General features: G+C 38.8%; 1 protein-coding gene and 1 long non-coding RNA gene across 2 annotated transcripts; both read left to right on the forward strand.

The window, feature by feature from the left end:
* Positions 1-1,973: 1,973 nt before the first annotated feature.
* LOC121427989 (WSC domain-containing protein 1-like) lies at positions 1,974-17,937 on the forward strand. Its single transcript, XM_041624570.1, has 4 exons — positions 1,974-2,313; positions 14,552-14,731; positions 16,258-16,461; positions 17,086-17,937. Exons 1-4 carry the CDS (start codon positions 2,118-2,120, stop codon positions 17,448-17,450), a joined length of 945 nt encoding a protein of 314 aa, XP_041480504.1. The 5' UTR covers positions 1,974-2,117; the 3' UTR covers positions 17,451-17,937.
* On the forward strand, positions 6,093-11,747 carry LOC121427999. Its single transcript, XR_005971724.1, has 2 exons — positions 6,093-6,400; positions 11,433-11,747. It is a non-coding gene; the product is annotated as an uncharacterized LOC121427999 (long non-coding RNA).
* Positions 17,938-18,543: the final 606 nt, after the last annotated feature.

An 18,543-nucleotide genomic window follows, 5' to 3' on the forward strand; every position in this document is an offset into this window, starting at 1 on the left:
ATATCAATGGAAACCTTTGATGTCTGAAACAGAAAAGGGCACATCACAGTCAATATTATCATTGATGTTTCAACTATGAAAAGAATAATTATTTATGTATCTTGAGTTGTTGATTTTATCTTTTGGTTTCTGGTCCAGTTATTATCCTGTATAATGTTGGTAAATAATTGAATTGCCCATGAATTGATTATTCATTTGAAGTTCTGTTGATGTGGCTGATTCAGAATTTTATGTTACATGATGGGATCATTCCAAATAAAACAATAGGATTCAATTTGAAAGAAAAATATTGATTCTCCTTCCATGCAAGCAACAACATAGGCCTACTTCTCTCCATGTTCTGTACTTTCCTGGTGCTGTTCACACAAAGTAACGTTGGTTGGCAACACAACCCTCGTCTAAATTTCATTTGTGAAAGTTAGTATCATTTTACCTGTATATGCATTCTTGACTAAAGCTATTGTCATATTAATTTGTCACATTCCTTTTTCTTCTGCATCCATGTACTTAAATTGTGAAATGTTGTATTGTGTTAACATGCCATTAGGAATATTTCCTCACAGTATTTTTGTTTTTGTTATATTTTTTCAATGATAAAAATTATTTGCTGTGCTCAAGACTTTTTGTGCTGCATAGAACATAGGAAATAAATTTGTGTGCTTGTTGCTAAATACGATGTCACATTGTTCACAATATGATTGGTCTATGCATTATTGTATATTTATCTCCACTGATGGAAGGATTGGGAACTAGTTGTGAGCAGAAAAAAAGATAGGCACTAATATTGGGGAGGGGTGGTAAACATAGCAAAGAAAAGTTTGGGAGGGGTAGAAGGAGGAGTGAAGTCAGAGAATATGAGGGGTTAATTGTTGATGTCAAAGAGAATATGAGGAAGAAAGAAGAGGAAGAAAGAAGAGATGGATGTTGAAGGCGGGTAATAGTGAGTGGATGAATAAAATTTAACCTTTCAATCATCATTTCATCATTTTCTTTCCAAAAAGTACTTTTTTACATTTCATTCTATCAAGCGCACATTTTACCTACTTTACCAAAACTTGGAAAAAGTGGTACTTGCACCTGTTGTCTTCAACATCAATTGATTTGGTCGTGCGTGCCACAGATGGTACAAATAGGGTATGGAAAGCTGATGAGTTTCTCTTTCATATTCATGCAGAAAAATTTTACAAAATTAAATATCCAAATATTGGCCCTCTAGATTTGGGTTTCCTTTTTTTTGAAAGGCACTATAATACCCCCCCCCCCCGCAGAAAAGTGGGTAATAGTTTTATTTACACCAAAATTGCTGAGCTCAGAATGACTCAAATTGATTATCATTATTATTTGGTGACTTCGATACTTTAATGATCAAAATCTCATAGTCACTTTGATTTCAACCTAGCCAAGTTTCTAGTTCTTATAAATTTCTAAAGATTTAGTGACATTTTCTGCTATATACCAGCATATAACATTTAATACAAATTCTCAAAAAGTTGCATTTTGGTTATGGTGATTTTTAACTCAAGACCCCCATCTCATACACCACTTTTTTGTTAATCTTAATTGTAAGTCCATGTTAATCGATTAGGCCTCTTGTATGATTATGACTACTACGTTTTTTTATTATTATCATTAGTTATCATTATGGACCTATTTTTCTTATTCTGGTCCTTCATTGTCATGCCTTTTTTGTGCAAATGGATGCGTTGCCATTTTTTGTGAATCATATAATAATAATGATGATAATAATTATGATTTTATCAATCTTATGTGGCTCATAAATATATGGTACTAAATCATGAATAACCTTATTGTTTATCCTCCTCACATAGAATTTTCCTTTGTTTTTTTTAAACTGAATTCTATATTATCACATTTTTTGCAGCACCATTCGTATTAATAATCCATAATAATTATGACCGCTCTCTGTGATAGCATTGGCCTATATTTAACCTAACACCAGCAGAATGGTGAATGCATGCCCACGTCACTATCTGGGTATTGTAATGTGTATATGGCAAGTGCAAATTTGAAACCATTCTTCGGCTATCCGTAGCTGAGACAATAGCCTAAAGTTTATAATTTCAATCGCTAAACATCACTTGGTCGTGAAGGTGATAATGCGGCATTGGAAGAGAAAACTCTGTGGATGGGTATCTATGGCAGCCATGGCAATCTTCGTTTTACTTTTCAATATTAACACTCCGATTAGGACACATTTTTCTCAGAAAGGGAGCAGACTTTTGAAAAGTGACGACAGTGTTGTTGCGATTGAGTTTCCTTACAATAACCAAACGGAGCGCTCCGACCACAAAGGTAAAGATCAATACAACTTAATTCGTGCGACAATTTAGATTCATTATATTGCAAACTAAACTCCCAAACTCAACCGTGAATCTGGTCATTAGAAGAGATGGTATTTGTAGTTGGATCATATTTCATGCTTGATAATGAAAATAAAGATGATCGAGGTGTTGGTTATGTTGAGGGCATTGGGAGGTTAGCAAATGAAAATCTGCATATGCACCAGAATAAGGAAATACAACAGAGTGATATTCCGATAATTGATCCCAGTTTCTTTTGACTTATATTTGACAATATTTTAGCCCACCTTTCCCGTGTTTTGACATTTATACTCATATTAGTTTTTCCTCTCTTATTTTATAACGAAATTGATTTTTGTTTCACTCAGGATTAAAACAATTTATACTAAGTGAAGAAGATATAGCGAACAGTCTGTCATTCCATAAAAGTGTAGTTTAAGTTCTAAGTAAACCATCGCAATGAGAGTACCGCCCATTTTATGTTTATGTTATAATCATTATTATGGTTGAATATGAATCATCTTATTAAAGGACAAGTCCACCCAAACAAAAAGTTGATTTGAATAAAAAGAGAAAAATTCAACAAGCATGACACTGAAAATTTCATCAAAATCGGATGTAAAATAAGAAAGTTATGGCATTTTAAAGTTTCGCTTCATTTCACAAAACAGTTATATGCACATCTCGGTCAGCATGCAAATGAGGAACTGATGACATCACTCACTCACTATTTCTTTTGTATTTTATTATATAAAATATGAAATATTTTGATTTTCTCGTCATTGTCATGTGAAATGAAGTTTCATTCCTCCGTGAACACGTGGAATTCCATTATTTTAACATTTTGTGCTTCAGACAAGGAGGTCCTAATCATCAAATTCGTGAAAAAATTGAAATATTGTATAATTCAAACAATAAAAAACAAAAGAAATTGTGAGGGAATGACATCATCAACTCTCTCATTTGGATTTAACTGGCTCGTTCATATAACTATTTTGTTAAAAATAAGCGAAACTTTGAAATGTCATAACTTTCTTATATTACATCCGATTTTGATGAAATTTTCAGCATTGTGCTTGTCTGATTTTTCTCTATTGATTCAAATCAACGTTTTTCTGAAGTGGACTTGACCTTTAAGAGAGCCATATTGTTCGTCATGGCCGGTGGTGGCGTCAACATTGAAATAGCGGCGTAACAGGGGTCGGTGGCCAGGGGGGCAAGAGCCAAAAAAAAAAATAATATCATGGTATGAACAGGCGTAATGGTGTAACGAGGCAACGATTTTGTGAGGGCCACACATTGCGTTTAAGGCAGAATTTATCTTTTAAAAAAATTGACATTTTTAATACAAAAATAAAATTTTGTGATGGATTTTGACATGATATCCAGAGAATAATATATTTCACACTTCTCTCTTTCAATTCTCTTTTTGTGGCCTGTATGTCATTGTTTGCTTACGGATTTTTATCCGTATATGCATCCGCAGCTATGCTTAAGTGGACAATACAAAACGGGTTTCTAAACTTGAATGACATACTATCCACTTACCTGTCTTTTTAGAATTTAAATGTTGCCTGGAAATCTCTCGCAAAAAGGGAAAGGTCACTTGTGGTCAGTTGATGAGCTATCCGTGAACTGGATTATTTCCAAAAAGAAAGTGGGATATCCCATGATTATACATGGGTGAAAGTGCAGTCTCTTGGACTTATCTGGGAATGACAGATGAATTTGATGGATTATCTTTATTTTATTTTTTTTTGGGGGGGGGTCGGAAGGGAGGTAGAGGGCTACTCTCTCCTGGCTCTGGCTGCTAAAAAAAATGGCCTCTTCCATTTTCGTCAGCCTATAGCTAAGCTTAATTGTTACTTTGGCGAAACTGACCAAAATCATTCAGAATATTGATTCAAGTAACAAATTACGAGTTGAAAACAAATATTTTAATTGAAAAATCACACACTTTACCAAAAGTATGCGCATAATCTTTCGATTTAACTTTAGAAAAATGCAAACGTACCCCCATGACAAGCTCGGTAGCTTCGCTCTTTCTCTCTCTCTTCCAGGTTTCTTCGAAAACTTTTCCGTATCTTCCCACCCTCGGAAAAAACTCTGCATCCGCCCGTGCTATATTATGCAGCACATAATATAGATGAAACTTTCATTTTGGATCCTATAACAGAGCAATCGACTCCATCTTGTGTGATACCCCTATACTCTCACCATATAGTGGTATAGAAGACCATGATTTCATAAAACTTTTTACCTGAGAAAACTCTGGTAAAAACTGAAAACTAAGGTTAGTCTGATATCTGCCTTTGACTTTAACACAGGGCAAAAACTCCGGTAAAAACAACCTGAGTTTTCTCAGGTAAAAAGATTTATGCAACTGGCCCCAGTATGCAACGGTATCAATGGGCCACGTAATTCAATAAATTACAACATGTTATTCGTACGTGAGGGTTTATTCTCAAGGAACCACACTATCTCTCCTTTGTGGGATTGGTGTAAGAATATTCTACCTGAGTTTCGAAAGCATGTTCATCCCCGAGACCGTGGATTCAAAATGATTTCATCAACCATAAACATAAATCACAACTGAAAGTTAACCTCGAACACCCCCCCACCCCCCCTTCATATTCAAACCCGGATTACTGGTTTAACTAGAGATAAACGTGAATTTTAGTACGTAATCCTAGATTTTTATCTCCCTGTTTTATCTTGAAGATTCAATGTTTTCATTTCAAATTAGAAATATTTCATGGGGAAGGGCCAATTTAATAACAAAAATAAAGACATGTTTGAAAATGTACTTTCGATTGGTAAATTGTCCCCACGAGAAATGTTTTTAGTAAATTGGATTTCAGTTTACTGGTGCTTTAAGAATAACACCAACGTGACCAAGTAACTTATAAAAGACGTGCATGTCAAGATTTCAACGTTAGTCCGATGCAATGAAGAAGCAAAAGCTTTTGGGTGGTTTTAAAAGACATGAATTCAAACTGGCCTACAAATGAAACATAAACAGTATTTTGCACTATCAGCATCTTCGGGATATATTTCATCTTGCCTGTCACACTGCAGGTCATCAAGGGTAAGACATATATATTTTTGATCCAATTTTGCTGACTAATCTGTCGGTATAAATAGCAATAGAATATGAACACAGCGCGCATCCAGCTTGAAGTTGATGTTACCATGACAACACGTCTAGTAGCGTGGGTTGCATCTAGTGACCCTATTAGAGATGTCAAGAAGACTCCATAAGGGTGGGCCACATGACAAGAGCATCCTCTCACAATTTGTTTTTCTAATTTTGAATACAAGTATCTTTTCATTGCAATTTTCACGAATTTCCACCTGAAGTTAGTTATCAATTTACAAGTCTGAGATACCAACAAACGGCACATTCCACCCCTTCTCTCATATCGCGACCATTGACAGCCACAAAATTCGACATTAGCCTGTATATGGCATAGGATGTCCTCTACGATACGTATCGAATCTCGAAATTTTGTTATATAGTTTTAAAATATCTAATAATTTCAACACGCTAATTTATGCGTATATCCAACGATTTGCGATTTGCTCTATTGAATACAGCCCCAAACTGCCTATCCATAGACTCTTTGTAGGATTCTCATCAAAATGTAACACATTTTTTGTTTTTACTTTATTTTACTGTTTTTTATTCGATGGAAATCGTCGGTGACTTTTATATATATTCTGATCAAAAATTCAATAAAGTTTTTCAAAAGTAGAAATAATACCGTGAATTATTACTGTTGCATAAAGGGTCGTTAAACAATGTCGCCTGGGTCTAACCGGCCATATAGACGATTAATAGCCCTTCACTCACCTCCGTGCATGAATGAACATTACGCACGGTGCGCCCGCAATACCCCCAAAATTACCCCCGATGATCAGTCAGTGTCAAGGTTAACCAGTGAGAGTTCTGTGTCTGGAGAAAGAAGGTCAAGCCAAGTACGTGTTCAGCCGCAACAAACAGGACCTCTAGACTTTCGCTGGACACCACGTACTACCGAGGGATATTATACACCTTGGAGCTCAGGGGCATTTATTCAGTAAGTGCCTCAATCATACTTAAATAATACATTAATGGCGCTGTCCGAGCAGCTCCAGCATTTTGGTGATCAAACGTTAAACACTGCTCACCATTTTGAACCCGTTTAAGGAACACGTTTTCTGCACGGGATACCGGATAGAATTAAAACTTGTGTTAGGAACTTAGGAGTTAGCTAGGGTCTAATATAAATACGGTACGTTAGTAGTAGGCCAATAATAATTAGTTTGTGTACATATTAAACAGTTATTGCTGTCACTGGCTAGATATAGGGCGTAAATTGCTTAAACTAGCTATTTATCTAAACGCAAAACATTCCGCCCTAACGTAGCTGCCGCCATTACGTGTGGCTGCCTTTGTCTTTTGTGAATAGCCTATTGAATTCGGGCGTGACTCACATGATTCGAATTTCGCGCCAGCGGTAAAAAACGCGGCTCGAATGATAATTGTTGCCAATGTACAATTGGAGGCAAAGTAAATCTGTTAAATAAATTTTCCCTTTCTCATATTGGCATACTTTTAAATGAAATTTAATATTGGTCGAGTTAATTTAAATATAACTTCCCCTTACTGTTCTCTAAAAGTAAATATAAAAGGAAAACCTGTAGTTTAAATTCCTTATGCTTATTTAGGTTCTCTGCTATCACAGGCGGTCTCATTTAGCATTTAATGTAGATTTAATTGTTCTCTTTTTGCAATTAAATTGTGTGACCCGATTATTGTTTCCATTTCATGATATTTGCTCTTATTTTTGGAATCAATATTGTTTCCTGATACTTCTAAATCGGAAACATTGGCAGTGGTAAAGATCAATTTATCACACTGCACTAGAAAGATTACAATAAATAAGTTGATGAATGATAGATAGGAAATTTGCAATTAATTATTGTTATTTTGTCATTCTCTACTTTAGGAAATAATTGCAGATAATTGTTAATTGGAGAATCCGCTCTATTGTCACCAATTATTTGATGTTAACTTCATAACTTGCAAATAATTGATAATATAATTGGATGTAATTTTCTATTTGTATTTGCAATAGTTGAATGAATGCTTACAGCTTCAATTTGCAAATAATTGATTAACTGTTAAATTGCAAATCATTTGAATTTGCGATTGGTTTACTGAATTAAGTGGATAAATTTTAAATGATTATAGCTGAATGTAATTGATGTATTTCTCCACTATTTTCTAGCGAATATTCATCAATTGTCTTTGAATTAATTTTATTTGCGGATTTTAATTTTAATTTTCTTCGCAATGGATAAGATCCGTATTAATTCTTGTGATAGGGATGACTTGTTACGAGTACCAGGCATTGGCTCTGCCACTGCCGATCGCATTCTTGCGTTACGCGAAGCTACCGAAAACATCACTCCCGAATTATTAGCTTCGGTCCCGCATATTCGTAACTTAAACGAAGTGATAGATGCTTTTGATTTTACACCTGCTGGTGCAGATGCACTCGCGCATATTTCACCGGTGCCTCAGGCACGGAGGAGAACTCCTCCACCGCCTATTGCCCCGTATCCTTATGATTGTTTTCCGCCACCAGGACATCCTAGGGCTGCATCCCTCCCGATAAGACTCTCTGACTCTACTGTGTCATATGGTCAGCAGGGACAATCCCTACCACTTGACATCGGTAGACCTCAAGCTACTAGGCCCATTGCGACACCGCGGGCCACAGTAGCTAAACAATTACAGGGTGCTCAGCAAGGAGCCTCCACACCCCAGAGGAATAAGGTTGAACAGCCCTTAATGGGAGAGGGGGGAAGGCAAACCCAGGGCGTGCCGAGAGATCATCTTGAAACAATCCCCGATTGCGGGGTACAGCCGCATATCAGTGGCAATCCCAACGAGCGCCATCGCGCTGGCTCTATGAACGAGCTACAGAATATGTATGGCGAGCCAAGTGGTCCCATGGACGAGCCACTGCATTCATATGGCGAGCCAATTGGTCCATCTGCCTTCCAGACTGTAAAACAGTCTCGCCTTCCAAGGGAGAACTCCATCCAGGAGGCTTCACATCTTTTGAGAGAGTTACTTTCTCTGTTTCAGATGGAAGTGCCCCCAAGGCAGCTGAAAGAGGATCAATTTAATGGGTCGTTTCCCCGAAGACCAAGGGATGATCTCTATTATGATCGATGTACTCATATTCGTGATCGATATCTCCCTGACGATCGTGATTGTTATCATACTCGTCAGACTTATGATCGGACCCCAACTCATGCTCTAAGGGATGATGATTTTTATCCCAATCAGGGTGGAAACCAGAGGGGATATTCAGCATCAGTAAAGGTGTCGCCGCCACCTGTTCGCCGGCTCTCACCACTGCCTCATCCCGAACTGAATCAGCCTCCTAAGCCGGCTCCTAGGTCCAATCAATTTAAGCTGGGTTCTGGACCTACCCGACAGAAGAATGTCTCTTCCGTTACAGTTCCAAAGTTCAACCAGCCAGAGCCAAGGCCTTCACCCAAACTTCAGGGCCATAGTTCAAACCGGCCCGAGATAGTTCCCCCCACCATTTCCTCAGGAAATTCAAGAATGCCTCCCAAGCCCGCTCCCAGGACATATTTACCTAGAACAATTGTTTTTAGTGGTTCAGGGTGCTGGCACGCATTTTTTGCCAAGTTTACATCATTTGCCAATGATAGTAATTGGGATGAACAACATAGGCAAAACCAACTGTGTTGGGCATTAGATGGGAAAGCCAGCGAGTACTACGCCTCACTGATTAGACGTGAACCGGCCATAAGCTACTATGATGTAGTTCTGAAGTTGGAGAAACGATTTGCTCCACAGGAACTCCCGGAAGTCGCCCAGGTGCATTTTAATTATGCAAGGCAAACTTCCGAAGAATCATGTGTAGAGTGGGCCGAGCGACTACAGGCTTTAGCATCTCAGGCATTCCCCAATCTGCCCGATAGTTACGTGCAGAAGCAGCTTGTGCTGCGCTTCTGTCAGGGATCGACTGATCGCGAAGCGGGGCAGCACACACTAAATCATCAACCCCTAAATCTTGATGATGCCTTACGAGTTTCCCGAATGTTCCAGCATGCCAGACAGGCCATGCAAGGCAAACCTCGGAAGGACATCAGACAGTTATCTACCTGTGTAGACCCCTTTGAGAAGAAAGTGCGGAAGATGGAAATACCTGTCCCATCTTCACTTACTTCTCACTGTTCCGATCTTAGCCTCGAAACTCGAGTCTCCCAACTAGAACAGAAATTTGATTCGTTTCAGAACTCTGTCAAGGGGCAGCTAGACTCAGTCGAAGCAAAGGTGGGAACACTTCACTCTATGGTGCAAGGGCTCATCACAACCCTTCAAATGAGGAGTGATCCTCCTAAACCCAGATCGTCCCCAGGAAGGACGTCCCTGGCCAGAGGAAAACTGAGGTCACCTGGCCCAGACAATCCTTGCTTCAAATGTGGCAAATCCGGCCATTTTAAACGGGACTGTCCAGAAGTTGAACAAGTGAAGACTGTTTCATTTGTTGGTGACGAACCGGGAAACGAGTTGGGATCGGAGGAACTAGCCCGACCCCGATCCACATAGCCCAGGGCACTAGTCAGAATTCTTCGCAGGTTCGTACACTAGTCCAGAAAGATGGAGTGCCCCCATTCCCTGCCTTACATAAAGTGACTGACGCAACTGCTGAATATAAGTCGGTAGTGTGCCCCACCTCTACTTCACCTACTCTTGCTTCCTCAGCAAAGGTAACTGAAGAGTTGAGGAGTAATACTGGTGCAGACTTCCGAGGACATACTCAGTTGCAGTCTACCCTGGTACAAAGGAAGGGACAGCCTTCATCTAGTATAACCTGCCCATGGGTGCTACCTCCATGGCCCCCACCAGCTGAACCAAAATCGGATCACAGTTCATGAAACAGCAGGAGCCATTGAACTTTTTGTATTTAATGCCACTGGCCGAAACCTAAGTTGGAAATAAGGCATGGTAATTGGGGAAGCCTTAGGAGCTACCGCCATTAAACCAGACTTGGATCCACCAACCTAGGACAGTAAGCAAGTGCGGGGTGTCGGTTTATCTTCGCCGACTCCAATCCCTGCTCACTTACAGGGTCTTTGGGAACAGTCTATCGAACTCTCAAGGAATTACTGTTATAATTCTTTGCCAGAGATAAATTTACCGAAATAGAACATTACATTAACACGGGAAACGTAGCGCCAATCAAACAAAGAATGAGGCGCAACCTTATCACACCTTATCGGCCATCTGCTAACCGACAAGCTGGGCGGTTTAACCAAAATCTCATGCAGGCTATAAGGTGTTCCATTGGAAAGTCAATTGGAAAAGTAAGTCTTTCAAATAGCAAGGCCTATCACATCCACCCCAAACATGTTCATGCTTGACCGAAAGACGAGCTAGCCATCGGATCTGATCTTCCGTCCGCAGCAGAATCAGGCTCAACGGAGGAGTTTGTTTTTCAGCTCAAACAGACTCTTATCCAAGCCCATGAAACTGCAAGGACTAAGCTCCGGACAAACCAGGAGCGCTTAAGAAGAGAATAAGGTGTCAAAGTTTATTGTTGTGAATTCCATAAAGGGGGACTGAGTTTACTTACACGACACGGCCACTCAAAAAGGGGAAGACAAAGAAACTGTCTCCTCCCTGGAAAGGCCTAGCGACCATGTTTGCTTATAAAACTCCCTCCCTACCTCTATTGCAACTCATATAGGAATTCCACGTCCGTTGTTAATCATGACAGGCTAAAGAAATGCCATAAGTAAACAAACGGACAATTGGATATTGATAATTAGTCCGATTGATCATAACAGGGGAAATCATGAGTAATTTACAGGTATTTCCACCTAATTTTTATCCATCTCAGGGAAACTGAGGAGGAAGTCATTGTTTGTAAATATTGTATATAAAAGCATTGAACTTTGTTTTTGTTTACAATTGGGGATTATGTTCATTTGTTTTTATTTGGTTTGTTTTTATTCGATTTTATATTTAGAGATTGGCAATTTAGAATTCACAATTTCAAAATATTTGCCAATCTATAGGGCCGGGGGGTGTGTTGCATAAAGGGTCGTTAAACAATGTCGCCTGGGTCTAACCGGCCATATAGACGATTAATAGCCCTTCACTCACCTCCGTGCATGAATGAACATTACGCACGGTGCGCCCGCAATACCCCCAAAATTACCCCCGATGATCAGTCAGTGTCAAGGTTAACCAGTGAGAGTTCTGTGTCTGGAGAAAGAAGGTCAAGCCAAGTACGTGTTCAGCCGCAACAAACAGGACCTCTAGACTTTCGCTGGACACCACGTACTACCGAGGGATATTATACACCTTGGAGCTCAGGGGCATTTATTCAGTAAGTGCCTCAATCATACTTAAATAATAGATTATTACTATGGAATCACAAATTGCATGGGATTTGTAAATGAAATCACGTTTTTGAGCAACTTATGGTCTGACATACATTAACGTAATGTTACAGAATTTTAGGACCGCGTACCCGGGGGTAGCAAATTTGTTCAAAAAGTTACGGAACGACGCCTTACTAGCTTTTCGCGTTTCCCCAAAATGTCAGGGGGGGGGTAAATTTCTCTCAAGCCCTTTAGGGGTTAAAGGAGTACCTCGGGCCGGAAGAAAGTTATATCTAAAGATTAGAATAAAACTCATTAATCACAACGCTGAGAATTCATCGAAATCTGATAACATATAACTTACTGAATTATTTGATTAATTTTAAAGAGTAGCAATATTTCAAGAAAACAGTTATACGCAAGCCGTATATGCATTAGTTGGACTAATGATGTTATGTTCACACTTTCCCTTTTTACGTTATGAAATCACGATTATTTCGTACTTTTAAACACATGTTTATTTCTTTAGGGGTCTCAATTTTGATCTTAAGGTTGACCTTTCTAGATCGGTTCCTAACCTATTGGTGTTCATGGTTGGGGCTTGGGGATGACTGACAGTGTGTTGATGGGGGATTCTTGGCGTAACGATTTTCAGGGGAAGGGAGGCAAACGTGGCGTAAAGGGCAAAAATTATTGTTAAAAATGCAGGCGAGTAAACATTTGTCCGTTTCATTACAGAAATTTGTTGACGAAATTTTCAATGATATTTAAAAAGACATTCATTTTCTTCTTCTCTCTTGGTCGTTAAACTTTTTTTTGGATTCCGTGGCCTCAAGCCCATCAAGGTGGGGGTGTGTGTGTGTGTGTGTGTGTTTGGAAGGCGATGTCGTCTTAAGACTGCAGTTATAAGTATATACGTTAGCTTTATTTCTACAAGAATACTACGCACTTGGTAAGGATTGTTTCAATAATGCGAGCGCGAAGAGCGGGATGAAGTTTTTTTATGTTCATGTATTTATAGACCTATTTGAACATTCTGAACATTTTTTGCATGATGCGCATCAAATTAAACAATTAATGCGACAAAGCGCGAGCTGAATAAACTTTATAGAGACCCGAAAATGGAAATGTTAAGGACTCTGTGCAGTGGCATGATAGTAAATCAAATCAACAAAAAAAATGCGAGCGCGTAGCGCAATCTGAAAAGATTTGATATTCTGATATGAAAACTTGACATTCTCAGAACTTCAATTTTTAACCAAAATCACAAGGGCGTAGATTAGAGATGCACTGAGTCTATAGGTGCAAGTCACCCTCCCCCTCCGCAGAACCATTACGTAACAGTCTCGTCCTTATAGCAAATGGAAGGGGGAAAAATTAAGAAAGAGAAAGGGGAAAGGTAATTACCCCTAAAGTCTTCCAGTAGCTGTCTAATGTTCCAGAATTACGGGTCATGTATAAATCATGAGCAGCCAACAGGCCAACAACAAAGAGAAAAGAAACACCAAAGTAAGATTGAAATTTTGAGTAAAGGTCCTTGTACAATGAGAAAAATTAAATCTGACCTTTACCAATAAAGTAACAGAACTTGAATAAAGAAAAAGTCATATATTTAAATATTCAAAGTTTCATCATACAAGTATAATGGTCATAGCATTCTGCGCTATTGTTATTATCAAAATTGAACTAATACTGCATTAACAATCAATTTATATAAATCTTTTAGATAAACATTTTGACAAAAATATGAAGAAAAGAGAGAAAAACGAAATAACGTCAGTCATGATTTAGTATTACATAGAAACATGAATGTGACGTTGGGGGGGCACGGGCCGGAGGTGCCCCCGGAAAATAACTTCGCGACCAGGGATGAGGCAAAAATTTAGTGCAACCCGATTGGTTGAAGAAACCGCTACAGTCACACTTACAGTTGGAGATCATCACGCGACTCGACACAAAAGTTTCACGATACATCACGTGACCAATAAATTGAAATAAATTACGTATCATCGGACACATGGGTTTGCGTGTGCATTATGTACAGTAATTCACAGGGGACGCGGAACGATTTTAAAAGTGGGGGGGGGCTGAGCCACAAGTGGAGGGGGGAGGGGGCTGACCATGCAAAAAATCACAAGCATATGGTAATTTTTACGTTTTTGTACACGGTTTTGGAAAAAAGCGGGGGGGGGATAAAGCCTCCTCCGCCCCCCCCCCCCTCCCCGATTCATACCCCTGTCATTTCTAAAGTTTTCTGTTTGTTGAATTACATGTGGCACTGGATGTATTTTGTCAAACTGTCTAATGATCGATTCCTAACAAAATTTTCCCTACAGGACAAAGGTCATATATTTCTATGTATTGGCCATACCTGAGTAAATCGTTGTTGTGATGCCGGGTTTAATGACTCAATGATCTGATGGTTCAACTTCTATACATGACAACAAAATACAATACCAGGCGATAAACTAGAACTTTTAAAAGGGACATTTTACACTTAACTGGATTTCTGAAGATGCCTGTGCATGGACTCCTCCGTTGAATTATCAGAATTGCATCTTAACAATGTTAAGGTTAACATCATCATTATAATCATCATTGTTATTATTTTCATTATCATGATTATAGGGCCTAATTATTATTATTATTATCATGATTACTACCCTTAATTATTATTGTCATTATCATCATTAATATTAGCACCATCACCATCATGGACTATATCATGAATATTCTTATTACTAATCATGATCTTCGTCACTATTTTTGTTCATATTTTCCTTTTATACAATATATGTGTTTGAGTTTAGTCCCAGATGTGCCTTTTGATGTGTGTAAGAACGCCCATTTCGCCAATCCCCACACCTATCCGTTGATAGCTCTTACTGGTGTGCCTGGATCTGGGAATACATGGACACGATATCTACTCGAGAGAGCCTCTGGATTCTACACTGGCAGTGTATATCTAGACAAGAAGCTTTTTGAAGGAGGTCAGTAGATTGTATGTGTGTACGGGTACGTTGGAGGATGTGTGACCCTAGGGTGTGTGTGTGTGTGTGGGGGGGGGTGATAAATGCAGTTCCGTGACTGGGACAGCTACACAGGTTGTGATGCAGGAGCTGGGTAAAGTCGTATTCCCATAGCTTGGAGCCCGGGGGGGGGCGGTCAAATGTATTGTTGTGAACACGCGTGGCCAAATTATTTCCAAACACCCCTAAATAACCTCCTAAACAAGTTTTTTTGCGGGTTTTATTTACACATTTTGGCCCCTTAACAAGTTGTCGCCAAAATATGACCCCGGGGGAAAAAGCTTGGGGGAAAAACATACCAAAAAAGCTTTGGGGGGAAAAATCCCTAAATACGATTGACCAGTGACCAGTACGTCTTTCAAAACTACTCCCTTTTTTTGAAAATCGGTGTTTTTTTAATACCCTTAACATATTTGAATGCCCCACCCCCGGGCTTGGAGTAAAGTTGGGGTTAGGCGGGGTCCTTAAAAGCCTCCCAACCTCCCCCGCCCCCTTTCCCGAAAATAGAATATGCTCTTGCGCAAAATGAGAAATGAAATTGTCCCAAAGCACCTGATATGGCTATTTTAGTCGATCAGGCAGCTTCGATGCGGGCTTCGATAACATGCCCCGGCACTTTCATGGAGAGGCGAAGAATTCAACAGGGTTTACAGTAGTTGGATTTCGAGTATACAAGAACTCGAATTTATAACCAACAAAAAATCCCCCAGCAAATCTACATTTCAAGTTTGGCAACTTGCTTTCATGAAATTTGCAATTTTCTGTTTTGCAAGAAAGCCCCCCAAAAATCAGAGTAGTATTGTGATTAGAAAGAAAAGTATGTTCGCTAGAATAAGTTGGTCACAACCACTTATCATGCAAAATGTGACTCTGTTTTGACACCTAACATTGCGTATTGCGTTACATATAATAAAAAGTTGCGAGCGAGCGAAGCAAGTGAGCACACAGAGGAAAGACTCGTTTTAGGGGGTGTTTGGAAATAATTTGGCCAAAAAATCCAAGCTTGTGATAGATTTCGACGTAATGTTCAGAAAAATAATACATTTCATGCACCCTTATCCTTTTCCTCCCCTTTACATTGTTAAACAAAATAAAATGGAATTACTATTGTGTACTCGCTATATAGATGGATTTTATTTTTTCTATGATTATGTACGAGCGAGAGCATAGAACGAATAAATTATGTACAAACTGTAGGCCTACTATAATTTTACCTTTCTTGCTGCATGCACATGCCTTAAAACATACATATGTGTATATTTTGCAAGCGAGCTGAGCGAGAGAAGGAGAAAGAACTTTATGTTGTAATTACTTTATCAATATATTTGACTTTAATTATAATCTTGCCAGGGCTTGTCGTGACTGACTGCATATATATTAATTGAATTTGAACTTAAAACGTGAATTTCGTTAATATGAACATACTAACTCTCCTTTAATCAAATGAAAATTGCATGCTACAATTTCATTTTTTGTGATATAACTAGGTTTCAAAGGAGAGTACGCGCGGTATACGAGTGGGAAGACAATCATTGTTAAAACACATGATATGGGATCATCATCAACAACGAGTCTATTTGAGGGAGCAGTTCTCATAGTTCGAAACCCATATGATACTTTACTTTCTTACGCAAACTTAGTGAGCGCTGGTCATACAGGATGGGCATCTCGTCAATATTTCTTTTCTTCTGGTGAGTACAATAATGAACCTGATATTGATAACAGAGTCGAAGAGAGTGTGCCGGGTGACAACTATACCTCGTTATGTTTTAAGTATATGTAATCAAAAGACTATGTAAAAAAAAATATATAAAAGCGGTGTAAACTAGGAGAAAGAATAAATACCATAATAAAAAATGTCGAAATACTCGGGCACCGCCCTCGTATTTCATCAGGAAGAGGATAGGTATCTAACTAATCAAATAATGCAAGCGCGAAGCGACATCTGAAAATAATTTTATTAAGCACCGTTGCAATCGCATGAACAGTAGGCCTATGTGAATCTCGAAATATCGAATTACGAGCAGACAATGTTTTGGTATTTTGACTCGTAACTGTTAGGCCTATATTTTAAGCCCCACGTATATATCAAGTGAATAGTAATAGGAGCCCAAAGCACGAGTGATTTTTTTTCTAGTTATCCTAAATTTTTATATTTTCCAATCATTCCAGTTCCCTAATTTCATTGACTAAAATGATATTCCGCATATATTTTTTTCTCTTTTAACCCGTCATTTAATGCACACACTTACATCATTTCACCCCCCCTTCCATCCTTGATCTTTCCATCCTTCTTTCTTTCACATCCAATACAGATTGGGACGCGTTCGTCGAGAGTGCATCCATCGCGTGGGAAGATCGCATCATTACGTGGGTTACCCGTAAAAACGTCATGGTCGTATACTTCGAACGACTTCAATCCCACCTCCGTCAGGAGATAGTGAGAATCCTCCAATTCTTAAACGTTCCCATCGACGATCACAGAATAGACTGCACGGTGGCACATCCAGAAGGAAATTTTCATCGTAAGAAAGAGGAAAGAAATCGGACTTTTGACCCTTATACGAACAAACATAAAGCAATCATTGACATGCATGTGAAATCAACTTCGAAAGTACTCCGCGAAAATGGATATTTAGATGGGGATTTGCCATACTCTGGTTTATCAAAATTAGTATAACACTGAATAAGTTTTTACGATCTTTGGTTAACGTAAGTAAATGTCATTCTTTCATTCCTTTTGATGGGTTCGGTTTAATTCTTTGTGAAATATTTTTTTTCCACATGCGCCATGCCTGCCCGCTACCCGAATTTTTGGTTCATTACATGACTGTGTACAACACATTCCAGTTAGAGAGAGACGATGATGTCACAATTTCTTTCGTATGCCATTGTTACAACAAACATGATTCAACATAAATGAAGATGCTTCAGTGTTATCAAATCTGCAAGATGTTGAATATAAAATACATTTCATGTAATGGAATACAAAAAATATAGTGCATGACATCATTGTCTCTTTCATATGCATATTGCCGCGTTGTGCATAAATGTTTTCGCGAAATTAAGAGTGCCAATCACACGGTCAAATCCTTTTATGTCCTTGTATTATTCTCAAGAAGACGAGGGCATGCATTATTTTGTGCAATAAATACAGTCTGATTACATACTTATGTCCTTTTATGTGTATATTTGGTGATAAGTAGTTAAGTAGTTTAAGGTGATAAGTAGTTGATATGTATGTGTATTTTATGAAAGATTAAGAAAAAAAAGTAAGAAAGGGCAATAAATATACATGGATGTGGTGAAATAATTGTTCCCAATTTATTTCTTTGCTAAGGTAGCATAAAATGGGAGAAGATAAGATATTAATATGAAATGGATTCTCCTCCCGGCCTTCTCCATATTTTTCCTTGATCCTCTCCTTGTTCTTCTCTCTCTCCTCCTCCTTCTTCTCGTTCAAAATAAGGTACATCGAAAGGGGTCACGTATCAGGAAACGGGGGGGGGGGGGGGGGGGGACAAAAACACCAGTGTTGATTTAGCACAAGTCCGGCATCTGTATCGGAAAACACTAGGGAAATGTTGAAAACAACACCAGTTAAGAATCAAACCGATATTGGTTTAAGACTGATTGGTGTTGCTTAAGTGCCTATCTGGTGTTAGCCTAATTCTGAAGAAGTGCTGCTTCAAAACCTCTATAGTGATTTTCCTATGTAGATACCAGGTTGGTGTTAAAACACCAGTATTTTTGCAGTGTAGGGTCTACATGAA

The sequence above is a fragment of the Lytechinus variegatus genome, chromosome 1 (assembly GCF_018143015.1).
Source record: "Lytechinus variegatus isolate NC3 chromosome 1, Lvar_3.0, whole genome shotgun sequence".
Lineage (NCBI taxonomy): Eukaryota > Metazoa > Echinodermata > Echinoidea > Temnopleuroida > Toxopneustidae > Lytechinus > Lytechinus variegatus.